A 20,111-nucleotide genomic window follows, 5' to 3' on the forward strand; every position below is an offset into this window, starting at 1 on the left:
GAACAGTGGCAAGGTTTGTGGTCCGAGGGCTACACTTAACCAAGTTTCTATTTGATTCTTAGGAATAGTAACTTCAAATGTTAATTTCCCCAAAGTAGGAGGTCCGAGGACCCGGCATAACTAAGGTTCTGTTTAACAAATGATAAGACATCAATTTCCACAAGGTTTGTGGTCCGAAGGCTACACTTAACCAAGTTTCTATTTGATTCTTAGGAATAGTAACTTCAAATGTTAATTTCCCCAAAGTAGGAGGTCCGATGACCCGGCATAACTAAGGTTATGTTTAACAAATGACAAGACATCAATTTCCACAAGGTTTGTGGTCCGAGGGCTACACTTAACCAAGTTTCTGTTTGATTCTTAGGAATAGTAACTTCAAATGTTAATTTCCCCAAAGTAGGAGGTCCGAGGACCCGGCATAACTAAGGTTCTGTTTAACAAATGACAAGACATCAATTTCCACAAGGTTTGTGGTCCGAGGGCTACACTTAACCAAGTTTCTGTTTGATTCTTAGGAATAGTAACTTCAAATGTTAATTTCCCTAAAGTAGGAGGTCCGAGGACCCGGCATAACTAAGGTTCTGTTTAACAAATGACAAGACATCAATTTCCACAAGGTTTGTGGTCCGAGGGCTACACTTAACCAAGTTTCTGTTTGATTCTTAAGAATAGTAACTTCAAATGTTAATTTCCCCAAAGTAGGAGGTCCGAGGACCCGGCATAACTAAGGTTCTGTTTAACAAATGACAAGACATCAATTTCCACAAGGTTTGTGGTCCGAGGACTACACTTAACCAAGTTTCTGTTTGATTCTTAAGAATAGTAACTTCAAATGTAAGAGGTACTTATAACTTTGAAATGTTAACTAACAAAAGCACATTTTATTAATAATAATACCTTCTAAGGTTATTTACATTCCATGGGCGTGGTACAATTCTTTCATCTAAGTCAGCTAGCCGATATGACCCTATGCCTGCTGCTGAAACAATGCGATAGGAGCCTTCCCAGTTGGGACCTAACTTACCCCAAGCTGGGTTCTTAGAAGTACCCACGACTTTTATCAGTACAAGATCACCAAGTGCGAGCGGCCTTAGCTTCATGCGAGCATCATATCCCCGTTTTAGCTTCTGTTGATAATAGGCCATTTGGACCATAGCTGCCTCGCGTCGTTCCTCAAGTAAATCAAGACCTTTCTCAAGGAGTCCATTGTTATTCTCCGGGCTAAAAGAACTCGTCTTTAGGGTGGGAAAACCAGATTCCAGAGGTATCACCGCCTCGGCTCCATAAGTCATGGAGAATGGCGTTTCTCCCGTGGACCTACGCGGTGTGGTCCGATACGTCCACAGAACATGTGAGAGCTTTTCTACCCATCTGCCTTTCGCATCGTCTAACCTTTTCTTGAGCCCACTGACAATGACCTTGTTAACAGCCTCGGCTTGCCCGTTTCCCTGAGGATAAGCTGGGGTGGAGTATCTATTTATGATGCCCATATCACCACAATACTTCCTAAAAGCCTTACTGTCGAACTGAACGCCATTGTCCGAGATGAGTGTGTGTGGTATACCGAATCTAGTGACGATGTTTTTCCAGACAAACTTCTTGGAGTCAACGTCTCTAATATTTGCTAAGGGTTCGGCCTCAACCCATTTAGTGAAATAGTCTATCCCCACGAGAAGCCATCTTTTGTTTCCTGCAGCTCTCGGAAATGGCCCCACTATGTCCAATCCCCATTGGGCAAAAGGCCAAGGACTGGAGAGAGGGTTAAGAACCCCTCCAGGTTGATGAATATTAGGGGCGAACCTCTGGCATTGATCACATTTTCTGGCATAGTCCTGAGCCTCTCTCTGCATATTGGGCCACCAATAACCCTGAGTCAGAGCTCTATGGGCTAAGGACCTTCCCCCAGTGTGGCTTCCACAAATCCCCTCATGCAGTTCCTCTAGTAGTGCTTCCGTTGATTCAGGGTGCGCACACAACAAGTACGGTCCTGAGAAGGATCGTTTGTACAGCTTCTGGTCCTCAGACAACCAGAAACGCGGCGCCTTTCGACGTATCTTTTTTGCCTCAGATTTGTCCTCAGGAAGGGTATCATTCTTAAGAAAAGATATAACCGGGTCGATCCAACTAGGTCCAGGCCTTATCAGATGAATGTGAACTGTGCTGACAACGGTAAGAGTTGGCTCCAACAAATCCTCCACGAGGATAACCCTGGGAAAGTCCTGAGCCGAGGACGTCGCCAACGTAGCCAAAGAATCTGCATGGGTGTTTCCACTCCTAGAAATATGAGCTAAGACGAAGGAGTCAAACTCAGCTTGCTGACGCTTGACCTGGGCCAAATATTCCTGCATTTTGGGGTCTCTAGCCTCCATGGTCCCCATGACTTGGCCGACCACTAACTGAGAGTCCGAGAACACATGGATTTCCTTTCCACCCATCCTACGTACCATCTGCATGCCCACCAAGACTGCTTCATACTCGGCCTCATTGTTAGTAGCCGAGAATGCCAATCTCAAAGATTTTTCGAAGACAATTCCCTCAGGGGACATTAGAACAAGTCCAACACCAGACCCTCTTTGATTAGCAGCCCCATCCACATACACTTTCCAAGTCGAAGGCACTGCGGCCGTGATCACACCAACTGATTTTCCATCCATGTGTGCTTCTTTTAGAGTTTCTTCTAGCAATGGTTCAGTAAACTCTGCCACCAAGTCAGCGAGGACCTGGCCCTTCACCGAGGTGCGAGGCTTGTATTTAACGTCAAAAGCCCCTAAAATGGTTCCCCACTTTGCCACCCTACCAGAGTAATCGGCGCCGCGTAACACCGCCTTGAGAGGCAATTGGGTCAGAACCACTACGGTATGAGACTGGAAATAATGAGGAAGCTTGCGCGTGGCATGAACTATGGCCAGAAGCGCTTTCTCCAAGAGCAGATAGCGCACCTCGGCCTCATTTAAAGACTTACTAACGTAGTAGACCGGTCTTTGCACCCCGCTTTCATTCCTTATAAGGACCAAGCTGACCGCGTGGATTGCCACTGCCAGATAAGCAAACAAGATCTCGTCCGCCTTGGGACGAGACGAGATGGGCGGCCGAGAAAGATATTGCTTAAGCTGTTGGAATGCTAACGCGCAGTCTTCGGTCCATTGAAATCCTTTCCATTTATTCAACAATTGGAAGAAAGACGGCATCGGTCAGCTGACCGAGAGATAAACCTATTCAATGCAGCAATCATTCCGGTCAATTTCTAGACCTCTTTTGGGTTCCGAGGCGGCTGCAAATCCTGAATAGCCTTGACCTGCGCTGGGTTCACCTTTATGCCTCTGTGAGTAATCATGTATCCTAAAAACTTTCCGGACCCCACGCCAAAAGAGCACTTTGAGGCGTTAAGGCGCAGCTTGTATTTTCTTAGCACCTGGAAGGTGTCGGCTAGATCTTTGACGTGTGAAGGTATTGTTTTGCTCTTCACCACCATATCATCTACATACACCTCGATGGTCTTCCCTAGTTGCTGTTCAAACATTCTTGTCATCATTCTTTGGTAGGTAGCCCCAGCATTCTTTAACCCGAATGGCATGACCTTATAGTGGTAGTTCCCTGTTGGAGTAATGAAAGCAGTTTTCTCCTGATCCTCCAATGCTAGTGGAATCTGATGGTAACCCTGGAAGGCGTCCAAAAAACTCATTCGAGGATGTCCAACAGTGGCATCCACCAGTGGATCAATACGCGGCATTGGGAACGAATCCTTGGGGCAGGCCTTGTTCAAATCTGTGAAGTCCACACATACTCTCCACGTTCCATTCTTCTTTTTAACCACAACCGTATGCGCCAACCATTCGGGGTAGAAAACTTCTTTAATAGCCCCAGCCCTCTTAAGTTTAAGCACCTCTTCCTTTACAGCCTCGGCATGCTCTTTGGAAGAACGCCGAGGTGGCTGCCTTCTCGGCACAATGGCAGGGTTAACATTCAAACGATGACATATGAAGTTCGGATCTACGCCTGGAGCCTCATAAGGGTCCCACGCAAAAACATCAATATTGTCCTTCAGAAATTCCAACAACTCCATCTTCTCCTAGTGTGGCAAACGTATGCCGACTTGGAAGAACCTCTTTGGATCATCGGCTATCAGAAACTTCTCTAACTCCTCACAATGAGCCTCCTCTCCTGTCACCATTCCAGGTGCATCAGGAGCTGTTAACTGCTATAAGTCTTTGGTGATCAGAGCCAAAGACTCGGCTTCTGTCTGGTGCAGCACTACAGCCGATATGCATTGCCTGGCCACCGATTGGCTGCCGAGGATTTCCTCAACATGTTCCCCTGAGGGGAATTTAACTTTAACATGCAAGGTAGAGGAGACAGCTCCCAGAGCGTGCAGCCAAGGCCTGGCGAGGATGACTGTGTATGGAGAGTACGCGTCAACCACAATGAAATCCACCTCAACCGTTTCTGAGCCAGATTGAACGGGCAAACGGATCTGTCCCTTCGGCACAACGGCTCTCCCTTCAAAGCTTATAAGTGGCGAGTCATAAGGAGTAAGATCTTCCAGCTTCAATCTTAACCCCTTAAATAGATCAGGGTACATGATATCTACACCGCTGCCCTGATCTATCATCACCCTCCTCACATCATAGTTCCCTATCCTAAGCGTAACTACAAGAGCATCGTCATGGGGTTGGATAGTTCCTACCTTATCCTCCTCGGAAAATCCCAAGACGGGCAATTTTAGCTTCAACCTCTTCGGCCTGCAGCCCGACTTCTCGGCCTGAGGATGTGAAACTGCCATCACCCTGGTGGGACCCAAGCCGATCCTGCCAGGTGCAGCAAAAATAACATTAATTGTTCCTAACACCGGCCGAGATGAATTATTCCTCTGATTGTTTGAGCCAGATTGACTGCCCTGCCCGCTAGGTTGGCACAAGTGCTGCTTCAGTTTTCCTTCACTGACAAGCTGCTCCAAGTGGTTCCAAAGGGTCCGACAATTCTCGGTAGTGTGGCCCACATCCTGATGGTATTGGTAGAAGAGGTTCTGATTCCTCTTTGTGGGATCTCCTGCCATCTTGCTAGGCCACCTGAAGAAGGGCTCCTTACGAACTTTTTTCAGCAACTGATGTACTGGTTCTCGGAACACAATGTTCACGGCCTGAGGTGCTGCCGAGCCGGGCTGCCCAACGTAATCTCTCCTCGGCTTGTTATTGTGGTACCTGTCCGACCTGAAATCCCTTCTCTCCTGCGGGATAACCTTCTCCTTACCCTTTTCTTGCTGTTGGTCTTCCTCCACCCTCTTGTACTCGTCAATACGGTCCATGAGGCGACGTACGCTGCGGACGGGCTTTTTAGTCAAAGACTTTCTAAGGTCGTGATCAGTAGGAAGACCTACCTTAAAGGTATTGAGCGCCACCTCATCAAAGTCGCCATCTATTTCATTAAACATCTCCCAGTAACGGTCGGAGTATGCTTTCAACGTCTCCCCTTCCCTCATGGTCATGGATAACAGCGAGTCCAATGGCCGAGGTACTCTGCTACACATAATGAACCGCGAAGCGAATGCCCTAGTAAGCTCCCCAAACGAACCTATAGACCCCGATTTAAGGCCGTTGAACCACCTCATAGCAACAGGTCCCAAGCTAGAGGGGAAAACTTTACACATCAGGGTCTCGTTGTGAGAGTGCACCGCCATCCTCTGGTTAAAGTGACTCACATGCTCCACCGGATCAGTCCGGCCATTGTAGGTGGTAAAGGTGGGTTGAGTAAACCTCCTGGGAAGCCTCCCCATCTCAATCCTCCGTGAAAACGGAGATTTGGAGAGTTGGTGCAGCGCTCGACTCATAGCATCGTTCCCTAAGCCCCTAGAAGGAAGCCTCTTGCGTCTGCGAGCTGGCTGGTCGTCCTCCTCACCAGAGGACATTACACTAGGGGGTGAGCATGACCTTGAGCTGCAGCTACCTCCCCGCACCTCCTCTGAGGAAGGATCAGATGATGACGGTGAAGACCTGCGTCTGGCGCGGCGTAACTTTCTCTTCAAACGATTAATCTCCTTCTGCATGGCTTTAGCACCATCCTCATGGGTGGTGCTAGCCCCACCATGAGTATGGCTAGCCCCAGGGTATTCTGTATGGACACTTCCCTCACGATCCCTTCGACGCTCAAGACGCTCGAAAAGATCCTCCGGTAGTGACCCCTGTGACTCTGCATGGTGAGAACCCAGGCCTGCCATAGTATCCCAACTCCTTCTAGACTAGGTTTCCCACAGACGGCACCAATTGTAAGTGCACAATTGCACCTGGACCCAAAGACAATCACGGGCTCAGGCCCAATGAGCCTTAAACAATAAAATTTGTAGAGTGTGGACTTAAAACCTAGGTTAGAAGTACCAGGAGCGTGATAACAAGTTTTTATAAGTAAATACAGGTAAATAACGAATGATAATTGCAAATGGATCTCCTCGGACTTGAGCCGAGGACTACTTCTTTATTATTTCTCTTTCTTCCTTAAAGATTACAATTTCTTAATTTCTTTCTTAGTTACTGATCCCCCTCCTCTCTGGCCTCCATCCCCCTTAAATACTTCCTTTCGTGACACTTTTTGGACAGTGACTAGAAGTTTTTTGCCCTACTGTTCAGGGGTCACTTCCCCATTAATGCGGCCAGGGAGGTAGGTGCAGTGCCTTTAATGCGGAGGTGGCAGCCTTTGCCCTTGCTATTTTCTTTAACACTGGTGCATCTAGAAGGTTCAGGGTGTCCCCCCTTTAACCATTAGTCTTTCCAGAGTTGTGCCTTGACCTTCATAATGAAATCTTGAGTTCTCTTGGATCGGTCCGAGGAGGAACTCACCCTCGGTTGTATCCTCGGAACCTCGGCATATGGGCCGATTCGCAGAGTTAAATTCTGGAGCAGGTCGGCCCTTCATGCTACAGTCCAAAGGCCCATATGCCCATTTGGGTCCTTTTACCCCCCACAGTTACACCGCACAATATTTTTTTAATTGGATGTGAATTTTGACAAATTCACTATTAGATTACATTATCTTTGTATATTCTTAATGCTTGCAAAATTTCAAGGTGATCATAATAATAATACACATGACATTCTACAATTCCTCTCCCTAATATCCAAAATACAAACTATGTTTCAAAAAAAAATTCAAAGAAAAGAAAAATAAATTATATATCATAGACTTTTTGTTTGTAAGGGCAACATTAAACACAATCACATTTGTACTGTACAATATTTATTTTAAGGCTTAATTTCTATCATGACGGTTAGTAAATGATGCTTTTTAGGTACTACGAAGTCTTCTTATTATGCACAATAGAAGAGAATGATGATTTTGGCATGAAGGAGAAATCAAAATTTTGAAAGCAATCTCCATGCTCTTGCAATTCAATGTATTTATGCTGAATAAGGGTAGTGTGTTAGATAGATATAGATGTGGCAAATGGGCGGGTCAAGTTGACTCTTATTTTTCACATTATTTTTTAAAAAAAATTTAATAAAACAATTTACTATTTGGAAAAGTCAAGAAACAAATTACTTGATGTAAAATACATTGCTTTGAATTCACCACTCATATCAAGAATGAGCTCATCTTAACAAAATAATATTTGTTCAATAATTTTAAAATTATACAAATCCCAACATTACTAATTAATACAAAATAGCACGAAGATAAGTAAAACAAATACACAAGTTTTATAATTTCTACACAATATCAATGTCCCAAAACATAAAACAAAATTACAAATGACTTATTGGATAACTCATTTGACAAAGAATTAAAACATATAAGAAATTTATAATCTTGAAAATTAATTCTATAATCTATTATTACTTGTGGTTGACACTCTATTTTAATTTGAGAATATATATTAATATTTGATTGTTTACTTATTTATACATAGTCTCTTTTATGAATATCATGTCATTGTTAAACAATGCACATTCTAGGAAATATCATAATTTATTTTGAAAAGCCATTTATTTTGAACTTGAATTATTAAAAAACAAACCTAAGTATTCATAATTTATGCTAATTTCATTGAAACTTTGACTTCACTATTTTTACACTTATGAATGTTTCACACGCATGTCTACAATTTTAAATATATATTTTTAACTCTATTGTAACCAGCTTTCTTAGCAGGTACTCTCCTATTTGATATCTAAAAATATTTACTCATTATAGAATGACTCAACCATTCATCTTTCAATTCATTTGTATGCAGTCATGTAAATTTCTCAATTGTTTCCTTAAAGCTCATAACAAATAATTAAACTAATATTGTCTTAATTTTATTTTTTTTAACAAAAAGTTTTTTAAAAATTGTTCAAGTCACAGGTTGGGTCAGGTTGACTTGCAAAACACAGGTCAAGTCATAGGTTAACCCGTTTTTGCTTCGGGTAAAAAATTCGAGTTTGAATCAGGTATTTTTCAAGTCAAGTTGGGTTAGCAAATTCTAACATGTTTTGCCATGTTTAGATAGATATATGAATATGATAGTTGGTTCGTGATGAAGATATGTGGGAAAAGACCAAGGAGCAACAACTATATGTAACACCCCAGCTTTTACAAAATAAATAAACAAATAAAAGGGTTGTTTTGGAAATTATTTAAGTGGGGGCATTTTTGTGATAAGACCCAAGCCCAGCCCTAGCTTTGTATGTAACCCACATTGGCATCCTCCTCTATTTTTTTAAAGTGCCACCTCCCATCACCTTTCCCTCTTTCCTTTGGTGTTCCCATTCCCCATGGCCAAAAATCCTCTCTCTCATCCTCATGTGAAGTTTATTCACTATTGCCTCTTAAATTTCTATCTTAGCCGACTCATGAAAGGTTCTTTTCCAATCAAAATCAACCACCAAGAGCTCTAGTGGCTATTTTGGCAGACCCATTTGAAAGACCATCCCTCTAAGTTTGGTTAATTCAATAGATAAGGTCAAGACCTAAGTTTTCTGTTATTTTCTTCTATGAAATCCTTTGGGCTAGTTTATGATGTTTATGGTAAATACTTGATGGGTTTGGTGGGTATTGGAAGTTTAGAGGGTTACAAGGATTTGGGTAGCAAGAGTTTTTATTAAATCCGAAATTTTCAAACTATTTGGGGGTGTTTGCTTTGATGGGGTGTTTTGGTTGTCTATTTTACTAATGGGTATTTGAGGTTCGGTTTCCTAGAGTAGCTATATGGGTTTTGTTGTTGCATGAGTTGATTCCAAAGTGTTTCATTTGCATTTGATTGGCATTGACATATGTGAATGTGGGCATGTGCTTGATGCATGTCAAGTGTTTGGTAAATTGCCTATATGAGTTAGAGGATCGAATTTCTTAACTTGTGTTGTGATGACTATTATATGAGGTTATTGGTTGCATTCATAGTTGTTATCATGTGCTAAAACATGTAGCTTTGAGTTTAATCAAGTCTGAAAGTTTTTGAAATAGTATTAAGTTATAGTAATTTTATTTTGGAATTGTAAATCTATCCCTAACAGATTTGAGTCAGTTCAATGCATGATTTTTAATATATTACAGAAAAATATTTTTGGGCTGAATTTTTTATGGTACATACTACACATATAAGAGTTTATCCCTATTTAATTTCAAATTAATCAGATAACTTTTCGTGGACCAAAAAATTTTTACAAAATGGCTGACCTGCTGTGTATTGAATCTGAAGGTGCGATGAAAATGCTGGGATTTTGTGGAATTTACTTCAAATCTTTGTGGAATTTACTTCAAATCTTTGTTGAATGGATTGGTTTGTAAATTCATGTGCTTTTCTTCGACATGTGTTTTACTTAGTTAAGTCTAATAATGGGTTGGTTTAATCATTTAGTGCTCTAAAGGGAAACTTATGAGATATGCTACCCCTATTATGAATTGATGTGTTTTATGTTATGTTCATATGTGCACATTGCTTGTAGTAGAGAATTAAAATGCTTTGGTTTTGTGTTGTGGCACTATGAGTTTGTATGCTTGTTTGGTTCCCATTTGGGAATGGGTACTTGTCTTAGGTTGAGCAAGCTAGGCTTTAGTGCATTTGATTTGTTTTAGGGGATCCTATTCTATTTTGGAGACAAATGTGATGATAAACTTTGCGATAGTTCTTGTTATTAATAGGCTTGTTCCTTATATTTCTAGGTTTTGAGATTCTTGGTGATGGACCTAATGACGGGATTGGTTGAATACTTTTATTTTTGCAAATAAGAGATAAGTGGTGTTTACTAATTTTGGGGGTTTCCCAAAATAGTGTTGATTATTAAATTATTCTATATCAAAGAAATATGTTGATATTCTATATATAAATTGATATTTTATAAATGTTTGATATGTACATTAACTATTCGTTTTATAAAAATCTTGTGAGACATAAATTTATTTAAACTTGTATGTGTGAATATATCTTTATATTTTGAGAATTATGAGTGGATTATTTTTGTGAGCATATTGAAATGTGTTTTGAAAACCTATGGCAAGTCGTGATTAAAAACTCAGTATTGTATGTAGTCCTTAGCAAGGGACAATCATACTGCAGCTAGTCCTTAGTAAGGGACGGTCCTAAGAAAGGGGACATTACACATTTGATAGCTCCTTAGCAAGGGAGTATACTATTGATGATCACAAAAGGAAGCTCCTTAGTAAGGGAGTGCACTTTTAGGTTCCAAAGGAGCCATCTTTAAGAAAGGGATGTAAAGGAGGTTCTAGTCCTAAAAGGGGACAGCACAATCCTGTCAATGGGGCGTAAACATTGACCACGAGAAAAGCTTAGGAAATTATTTATATGATGATATTGGTATATGTATTATGATGACTCACAATATAAAGATATTTTCTTTTATATGAAATATTTGATGATAAAATATTGATAAGTTACAAGTTATGAATTTGTTGTAAGAATTATTTATTTGAAAGGTTTGTTCTCACACCCCAATGTTGGTGAATTCTACTTATTGAGTTATCTCACCCCCTTTTATTTCCCCTTACACATACATTGGAGGGATTATTGGAGTAAAGATTCTTGGAAGACAACCGTTTCGAATTATTTTGTGGAATTGGGAATTTTATTATTATTTTTATGGCATTAAACATTGTCCTAGGAAATTATTTTGAGGATGTTTTGTCTTTGGTGGATTAGAGCTCTGACATTTGTGATGAGATTTTGAATAACTGGTTTCTTTTATTTAATATTTGTTTATGGATTATTTAGATTGAATAGACTTTTATTATTTATGATTTTAGGGTGTTACACTATACATCCAAATTCAGTACCTATTTGTACAAAGCAATGGACTACACTTGGTTCATAGCCAAATGGTTTTTTTTTTAAAATTTTTTTTTTTTAATTTATGGGAATAGCCAAACGCTTATAATAAACCAAAATCGCTTAAAAAAAAAAAAAATCAATGATAGTTGACGGACTCAAACAGAAAACTTGGAGTTTTATCTACATCCCAAACAAAAACCCAAAAAATAAAAATCAGAGTTTTTTATTTTGATTTATTTTAGACAATAATAATATATAATAAAATTAAAGCTGACAAGGCAATTTTATAAAGTGTAATGGTCGTAAACATTCTAGTATATATCGTAGAATTCTATAACATTAGTGTGGATCTTGATTGGCTAAAATAAAACCAAAAATAGTAGAATAAAAGGTCGGTTATGAGTAGAATTCTTTTCCACCCAATATAATATATTAACTATGTAATTTGGAGTTTCACCAATTAATGAATCAATAAAAAATGGAGAGGTTACCGGAAGACTTGTGGGAGAAATTCTCTTAAGAATTCCAGTGAAATCTGTGATACGTTTCAAGTGCGTAAAAAAGTCATGGTTCAATCTTCTTCAAGGCCAAAGATTCATTGAAAAACACCACCGCTACCTTTCTTTTCAAACAAATCCAAGTTTTCTCTTCAAGACCATAAGAGTTAATCCCAAGGATTTTCATGTCCTTGCATCCTGATGATGGTGATGAAGAACATGCGGACATTCGAGACTCAACATGACATGTGTGCTTGCATCAAGGGCATAATCTGCATAATCTGCTTAGGTGATTTAGTCGCTGGCGGATTTGTCTTATGGAATCCGGCTATCAAACAATTTAAGGTGGTTCCCTGTCCCACTCTTCCTGATTCTCCTATCAATATTCCATCAAAAGCTTTTCCTAGTTTTGCAATTGGTTATGATCACAATTCTAATGACTACAAGGTGGTTAGAATTGTCACTTATAGGAGATCAACTGACATTTCAAACGTAGACAAATACAGTTTTGTTCATGTTTACACCCTAAGTACTGATTCCTGGAGGCAAATCAAAACTGCTATTGATCATTCAAACATTTATTTTTATCATCGTTTTAATGAAATCTACTTGAATGGAGTTCATCATTGCTCGGTTACCTCACGCGTGGACAAGGTCATGAATGTGAGATAATTGTATCCTTTGACATGGGCAATGGGGTGTTTCGAATAATAAAAAGTTGTCAAAGCTCGACAATATTTTGCAGATGGAGAAAACCCTTGCAGTGTTCAATGATTGCCTTGCTATGATTTTTTACCACGAAGAAGAGACAGTGACAAGGAAAAAGTTTGATATACGTAATGCGTGAATTTGGGGTTCAGGAGTCATGGACCAAACAAACTGTTGTTGAACCCCCGTTAGGCATCAAGAGGCCACTAGGATTTGTCAAGAGTAGAGAGCTTCTTCTGGTTGGTAACGATGAACGGACTACGAACATTCTCGTATAATATAGTTTCTCAAGAAATTAAGAATCTTCAATTAAGAGAGGGTCCAAACTGGTTCATAACATCACAAGTTGTAGTTTATGTGGAGAGCCTAGTTTCATTCACTGGTGGAAATGTGTTTTAGAATGGTTGTGTCAAATTCTTATTTTAATTAATTGTATACAGTAGGCTTTATATTGTTATTGCTGTTATTGTTTCTGTCCTTAGTAATATAATTTTTCAAATAGTAATATGTGATTTAGAGAAGATGATATTGCATCTTATATTGATTATGTGTTTGTTATATTTCAATTCTCCATTGATCTGTTGACTCTTTGTAATTTGTTGATGAATCAGTAAATTATGTGAAACATTTTGGTTATTAACATGCCCGTTGTGATTATGGGTCAACAATTTGTTGAGAATCCATAGTGATTCAAAAATTTTGGATTTTGGATTAAGGCTTTGTTTTTATTGTTTTTGTAATCCATCGATGTACTTATTGCAAAAAGTTCTTTTAGTTGTGCTTATGGATCAAACTAAGGGAGAGCTTTTTGTTTTGAGAAGGAGCAAAGTGAGAGTTAAGGGTTTGGGGTAGACTTCTTTTTTTTAGAAGCCAACTCGGCATGAATAGAATTAAAGAGCTGATAAATCAGCAAGAACAACAGATTCTAAATCTGGTGGAACATTCTTCATCCAAACTAGCAACAGAAAAGAAAGTCCCGCTCTTTGAGCTAAGGATTGCACAACAGCATTCCTTGGTTTACAGTGTGAGAGAAAGAGAAATTCCTAAGTGAGTTAACAAAAAATAATGTGTCCTTGACATGATGACCAAAAGAAGTGGAAAAATCCCCTATCTGGAGGGCTTTAACACCTGCCTCCGAATCACCTTCAAAATGAGATTGACAAAGACCAATCTCCTGGACAAATCTGGCTGCTCTTCTTGGGTAGACTTAGATGATTTAGGATATTGAGGGTCAACACTATGACAAATTAAGTTTCAAATATTTTACTTGAAACCATGGTTAGTGTAGGTAGTTGATTTTAAATATATAGAGAATATTATAAGAGGGCATCTGACCTAGGTTTTGTCTTTCAGAATCTCAGTTTTTTTTAGTTGTGAAAGCCCTTGGATAGGTTGTTTGAACCAAAGTTATTGATTCCGTTCCGTTTCGGCCGGAACGGCCGGAATTTTTCGTTCCGGTATGCAAACCGGTACCGAGATACCCAGCGTTCCACCTCGGGCCAAATTTCGGGGGGTTTCGGTCCGTTCCGGCCATTCCGGAAAATTTCAGCCAATTCCGGCCGAGATGTGAATTTCGGCCGGTACCTGATTTGGCCTATGGGAAGGGAAAAAAAAAAAAAACGTCCAAACGACGCCGTTTTGGACTTAACTAAAGTCTAAAAACCTAATCTTTTGATTCTTTTCTATTCGGCTATCTCTTTCTCTCCCATTCTTTTCTTTCACTCTCAAATCCCTCTCTCACTCACTGCCGCCGCTGTGCTCACTGCTCATCGCCTCATCAATCTCACTCTCTCGTGACTCCCTCTTTCTCTCACTCTCTCAGATTGAAGCTCAACGGTTCAGCTTCAACCAGGTATTCTTTCTCTACCCTCACTCTCTCGAATTGTTTTGCATTTGATAGAAGTGTGGAGAATATCTGAAACTTTTACATGTTTTGATGCACTCACACACACACACACATATAAAGAGGAAAATGAATTAGAGACAGGGAATAGAATCTTGACTTAAATTGCCAATTTTTGTAAGAAATGAGAACTTTAATGTTCATATTCTGAAGGAGAAATTGGAGATAGCAAAATGAGGGGCTTTGTTGATCCTTGTTTCTCTGATTTGTGTTGCTGGTGTTGTAGTGAAACACGAGTCTGAAGGGTGTGTGTCATAATAAGTGTTATTTTAGAAATATTGGATTTGTGAAGAGAAAGATACCCTCACTCTCTCGAATCTATGTCTGGTTTTTCCACCTCGGACAGACCTCTCTGTTTTTATAAATTTTTGAAGTCATTTGCATTTTGTTGTGGTTTTATTTATTTATTTTTTTCTCTCGGATTGTCATGAACTTCTATTTTTTTTTCTCTTGGATATGCGATTAAGTGTACTTAAGTTAAGATATGTGATTTGTTCATTTAAGATATGTAATTTGTTTGCTCATTCACTTCATGCAAATTAAATTAAATTTTAGCCACTGCATTTGATTGAATTTGATTACATTTCATTGAACAGTAAACTATGGTTGATCATCATAGTTCAGCTGCTACTTCTTCTGCATGGGCTCATGCCCGTGCAGTGCCTAACGTAAAAAATAACACTATATGTTTGCATTGTAATAAGTTGATCAAAGGGGGTGGTATTACTAGACTTAAGTATCATCTTGCTGGGATTAGGGGTCAAGTTGAATAATGTAAAGTTGTTTCATCTGATATTAGGTTTCAAAAGAAACAAATGATTGAAGAATTAAAAAAATCTAAAGAAACTAAAAAGAGGATTCAGTCAGAAATTGGGAACCCATATGGTGATCCATTTGATGTTGATGAGGAGGAGGAGGAGGAGGATGAGGTTAGGGTTGTTGAAAAGAGTCCCCCTCAAACATTAGGTAAACGAAAACCTAGGGGAAAGGATGTTGACATTGATATGGGTCAAATAAGAGGAAAGAAGAAAATTAAGAGTTATTTTGCTCCTAGAACAACCCCTGGTGCTCAACCCTCTATAAGAAGTGCTTTGGCTACAAAAGCAATGATTGATAATGCAAAAATGAATGTGGCAAGATGGTGGTATCATTCTAATGTACCCTTCTATGCATCTCAATCACCCTATTATCAACCTATGATAGATTCCATTGCTTCTATTGGGGCGGGATTTAAGGGGCCTTCTTTTTATGAGTTAAGGGGACCCCTTTTGAGAAATGTTGTGCATGAAGTTAATGAATTTTTGTTAGATATAAAAAATGATTGGAAAGTATATGGATGTTCAGTGATGTCTGATGGGTGGACAAATCAAAAACAGCAACCAATAATGAATTTTTTGGTGTATTGTCCAAGGGGTGCCATGTTCTTGAAATCTATTGACACTTCAGGCCTTACAAAGGATGCTGAAACGTTGTTCAATATATTTGATTCTGTTGTTCAAGAAATTGGCGTGGAATATATTGTGCAATTGATTACAGATAATGCTTCTGCCTATAAAAAAGCTGGAAAAAAATTGCAGCTGAAGTATGGTACTTTATTTTGGTCTCCTTGTGCAGCTCATTGCATAGACTTGATGTTGGAGAATATTGTTAATCCTAAGTGGTTCCCTCTTGTTGATGAAGCAATTAAGAAGGCAAAAAAGATAACAAAGTTCATTTACAACCATGGAGTTGTTTTAGACTTGATGAGGCAAGATTTTACAAATGGAAGAGAGTTATGTCGTCCTGCAATTACAAGGTTTGCCACTAACTTCTTAAGTCTACAAAGCATGCTAAGGTTCAAAAAAGAGCTTAGACAAATGTTCACTAGTGATAAATGGCTTTCATGCCCCCATGCTAAGACCGCCGTTGGGAAGGAGATTAGTAAAATTGTTTTAGAAGATTATTCATTTTGGTCTCAATGCGCGCACATAGTGAAAGTTAGTGAGCCTTTAGTTAGAGTACTTCGTTTTGTTGATGGGGATGAGAAACCTGCTATGGGGTACTTGTATGAAGCAATGGACAAAGCAAAAGAGGAAATAAAAAGAAGGTTAAAGAACAAAGTTTCTTTGTATGGACATTATATTAGAGTTATTGATGCTAGATGGGACAAACAACTTCATAGTCCTTTGCATGCAGCAGGTTGCTTTCTTAACCCTGCAATTTACTTTAGGCCTTCATTTAAAAGGCAAAATGAAGTTCAATGAGGGTTGCTAAGCACTCTAATGAGGTTGGTTCCCGATCCTGACATTCAAGACAAAATAAGTTCACAACTTGATGAGTACAAAAAGTCAATTGGTGACTTTGGCACATCACTAGCAATCCGCCAACGAGAGAGACTAAATCCAGGTAAACATTAATAATTTAATAGTATTTCTATTTGCTTTCAATATGTCTATTTATCCTTTATTTTTGTTATTGTAAGATTACATGGGCAATGCTTATTTTATATTTTTATTTGTTATTGTAGTTTCATGGTGGGAGCAATTTGGCCTTGGAGCTCCTGATTTACAATCATTTGCCATTCGTGTGCTTAGTCAATGTTGTAGTGCAACTGGTTGTGAGAGAAATTGGAGCACATTTGAATATGTTCACTCAAAGAAGAGAAATAGATTGGAACATAAGCGAGTAAATGATTTGGTCTTTGTCCATTATAATTTGAGGCTTCGACAAAGGTAAATTTATCATCGTTACTCATATGTAAATGAAATGTACTTTCAAATAATTATAATTTATAAAATGTTACTAATGTTTAATAATTTCATTGGTAGGAACATTCAAAGGAATAAGTATGCATTAGATCCTATAAGCTTGGATAACATTGACTTGATGGGAGATTGGGTGGCTGAAGAACCTGCACTTCTTAATCCAGATGACGTAAATTGGGATTGTCTTAATGAACCAGCAGCCATAGTGAATGTGGAAGAGGATGCTGAACTTGAAACTATTGATGTTGATAACGATGATGATGATGACAACAATGAACATGACTTGACAAATCTTCCAATGGGTCTTGGTAGTTCTTATGGGAGTTCTTTTGATGATGAATTTGATCCTTCTCTCATGGATGATGAGGAGGACTAATATTCTGTTATAAATTTTGTTGGCTTATTAGTTATTAATTATTATGGGCTTATGTAATGAGTAATGACTTGTTATAAATTTTCCTATTGTTTGATGTTGTATTGAGGTTTAAGACATAAGAGTTAAGACTAAATGTTTTGTATTATTTGATGTTTAGTTATTGTCTTGTAAATCTTCTTATTGTGTGATGTTAAATAGATGTTATTATTGATATTTAAGACTTAAGGGTTAAGACTAAATGATTTGTATTATTTGAAATTTAGTTATTTATTTATTAGAATTGACAATTTTATGTTTTACAAGAATATATATAATTTAATTTTTAGAAACCCGAAACACCTTAAAACGGTACGCCGAAATCGGCCGGTACCGAAATATTCCATTCCACTGGACAAACCGAAACGGGGTCCGAAACGGTATTAATAACAATGGTATGAACCTTAGTGATTGCTAGTTTATGTGTAATTGTAAGCTTTTAATTAGATATTTAGAAGAATAGTTTTACATGATCATATGGCATAGTTACCGTTTTCACATTTTGTTAATAACTTTTTCCTTTCAGCCGATTTAGAAATGTCAGCCCTTGAATCCTTGCATTAGCATAACATTAAAGGATCCACTCTCCGAGAGTTGGATAATTAATACTCATGGTTTACATGTTCTTGTAATGTCGGCTTGTAAATGAAAAAACCTTGGATTCCATGACTATAGTTTGATTTAACGGCGGCTATAGAAATTTTTTTAGAGTATGTAATTATTAAAAAACTTAAATTATATAAAATATAATAAAAAGAAAACTTGAATATATCATCATCAAATTTTTTTAAAAAAAATTGAATATATGAAGTTTGATAATTTCTTTCTACTAATTAAGCTATTAAAAAAAAAAACATGATTCAAAGAGGATTTGTTATGCCTAGTCTTGCTTCTATAATATGTTTCAAGTACATAAAAAAAGTCATGATCCAATCATCTTCAAAACCAAAGATTCATTGCAAAACACTGCTGCAACCTTTCTTCTCAAACAAATCCAATTCTCTTCTCGTCGAGAGCATAAGTCTTCATTCCATGCCCGTCCTCACAACTCCAAGGTTTGTCTTCTCCTTGCACCCTCATCGGGATGAATTGCATTTGTTTGAGTGGAGGTTTTGTCTTATGGAATTCGGCTTTCAGACAATATATTAAGGTCATTCCCTATGCCATATTTCTAGATTCTCTGCCAATCTTCCATTAAAAAAAAAAATTATCATTGCGCTGCATTTGGTTATGATCACAATTCTAATGACTACAAGGTGGTTAGAACTATCACTTACAGGAGATCTACTGAACTTTCAATCATAGACGACAAATACAATTTTGTTTATGTTTACACCTTAAGTACTGATTTCTGGAGGCAAATCAACACCGTTATATTGATGATGTGTTTATGAATTAGATTTCAATTCATTCTCTTTTTCTTTTTGGATTTTCAAGAAATAGAGAATAAGAAGTAAAGTATGAGTAGAATTTTTTTGTTAGTTTATTATAATTATGTTTGCATAAGAAGTAAAGTATGAATATAATTCTTTTCCTACCCGCATGAGAATTACACAAATGCAACGCAATGATAAATATACTGAAATACATATCCACCCGTTGCATTTATATATATATATTATGCATATTTTTTTTTATATGTATTTCAATATAATCAAGCTCCTAATGATTTGTATAACATATTGCATCTTATTGTATCCTAGTGTTAATGCTTGTTAAAGTTCAATTATATACTCCTATTCAATCTTTGTAATTTTTAGTTTTAGATGGATTAGTATATTGTAATTTGTAGTTTTAGATGGATTAGTAAATTGTTAGTTTTTTATACATTGGAGTTTGATAGAATTTTGGGGAGATAAAATTATGTGGAACATTTTGGTTATTAATCTATTTGCTGTTTCTATTGGGTGATTCTAGGTCAAGCTAGAGTGAGAGTTAGTTAATCATTTACTTATTTTGGATGCATTTTTTTTTGTTAAAAAGCTTATTTTTAATTACTGAAAGTATTTTGATAAGTTTATTTACTTAAAGTTAGTTGAAGTATAGCTATACATGTAAAAACTAGGGCCTTCAAAAGTTATAATAATAATAATAATAATAATAATAATGATAATAATAATAGTTGTAGGTAAAGCAAAGAGAAAATCCAATTAAGCTTTAAATTGAAATTTAATTAGAGGATAATTTTGTGTCATGTGTCTCATCTAATATAAATTTTAGAATTTTGTGCAAACTGAGTTAATTTAGTGTAAAAAATAAATTTCAATTAGAGTTTAATTTTGCGCCACGTGTCCCATTTAATCTAATTTTTTAAAATTTTGTGCCAAATTAATTAATTTAGTATAGAAAACGATGAGTCCAATATAATAAATCATAAAAACATAATCATATAACTAAAAAAATTCAAATTTATAAGTTATATATATATATATATATATATATATATATATATATATATATATTAATAGGTAAAACTTAGAGAAAATTGAATTTGAATTTGAAATTATAATCCAATTTTGTGCCATGTGTCTAAATTTATGTGGAAACTACACCATAATTATCCACTTAAGCTTGTGCCATTTGTTTACTTAAGTTT

The 20,111-nt window shown here is 37.6% G+C and overlaps 2 protein-coding genes across 2 annotated transcripts; both read left to right on the top strand.

Moving 5' to 3' along the window:
* Positions 1 to 11,967: 11,967 nt before the first annotated feature.
* Positions 11,968 to 12,420, top strand: LOC142629240 (F-box protein CPR1-like). Its single transcript, XM_075803197.1, has one exon. The coding sequence runs from the start codon at positions 11,968 to 11,970 to the stop codon at positions 12,418 to 12,420; it is 453 nt and encodes a 150-aa protein (XP_075659312.1).
* A 167-nt stretch (positions 12,421 to 12,587) lies between these two features.
* Positions 12,588 to 16,602, top strand: LOC142629241 (uncharacterized). The gene is made up of 2 exons (XM_075803198.1): positions 12,588 to 12,695; positions 15,214 to 16,602. Exons 1-2 carry the CDS (start codon positions 12,588 to 12,590, stop codon positions 16,600 to 16,602), a joined length of 1,497 nt encoding a protein of 498 aa, XP_075659313.1.
* Positions 16,603 to 20,111: the final 3,509 nt, after the last annotated feature.

Source organism: Castanea sativa, chromosome 3, assembly GCF_040712315.1.
Source record: "Castanea sativa cultivar Marrone di Chiusa Pesio chromosome 3, ASM4071231v1".
Classification (NCBI taxonomy): Eukaryota; Viridiplantae; Streptophyta; class Magnoliopsida; order Fagales; family Fagaceae; genus Castanea; species Castanea sativa.

What these genes read in the sequence shown, in the direction of transcription:
- LOC142629241 (XM_075803198.1), top strand. Translation starts at nt 12,588, where the DNA reads ATGCGTGAATTTGGGGTTCAGGAGTCATGGACCAAACAAACTGTTGTT. An exon ending in AGAGTAGAGAGCTTCTTCTG is followed by an intron (nt 12,696 to 15,213) that starts GTTGGTAACGAT and finishes GAAACTAAAAAG; the next exon opens with AGGATTCAGTCAGAAATTGG.
- LOC142629240 (XM_075803197.1), top strand. Translation starts at nt 11,968, where the DNA reads ATGCGGACATTCGAGACTCAACATGACATGTGTGCTTGCATCAAGGGC.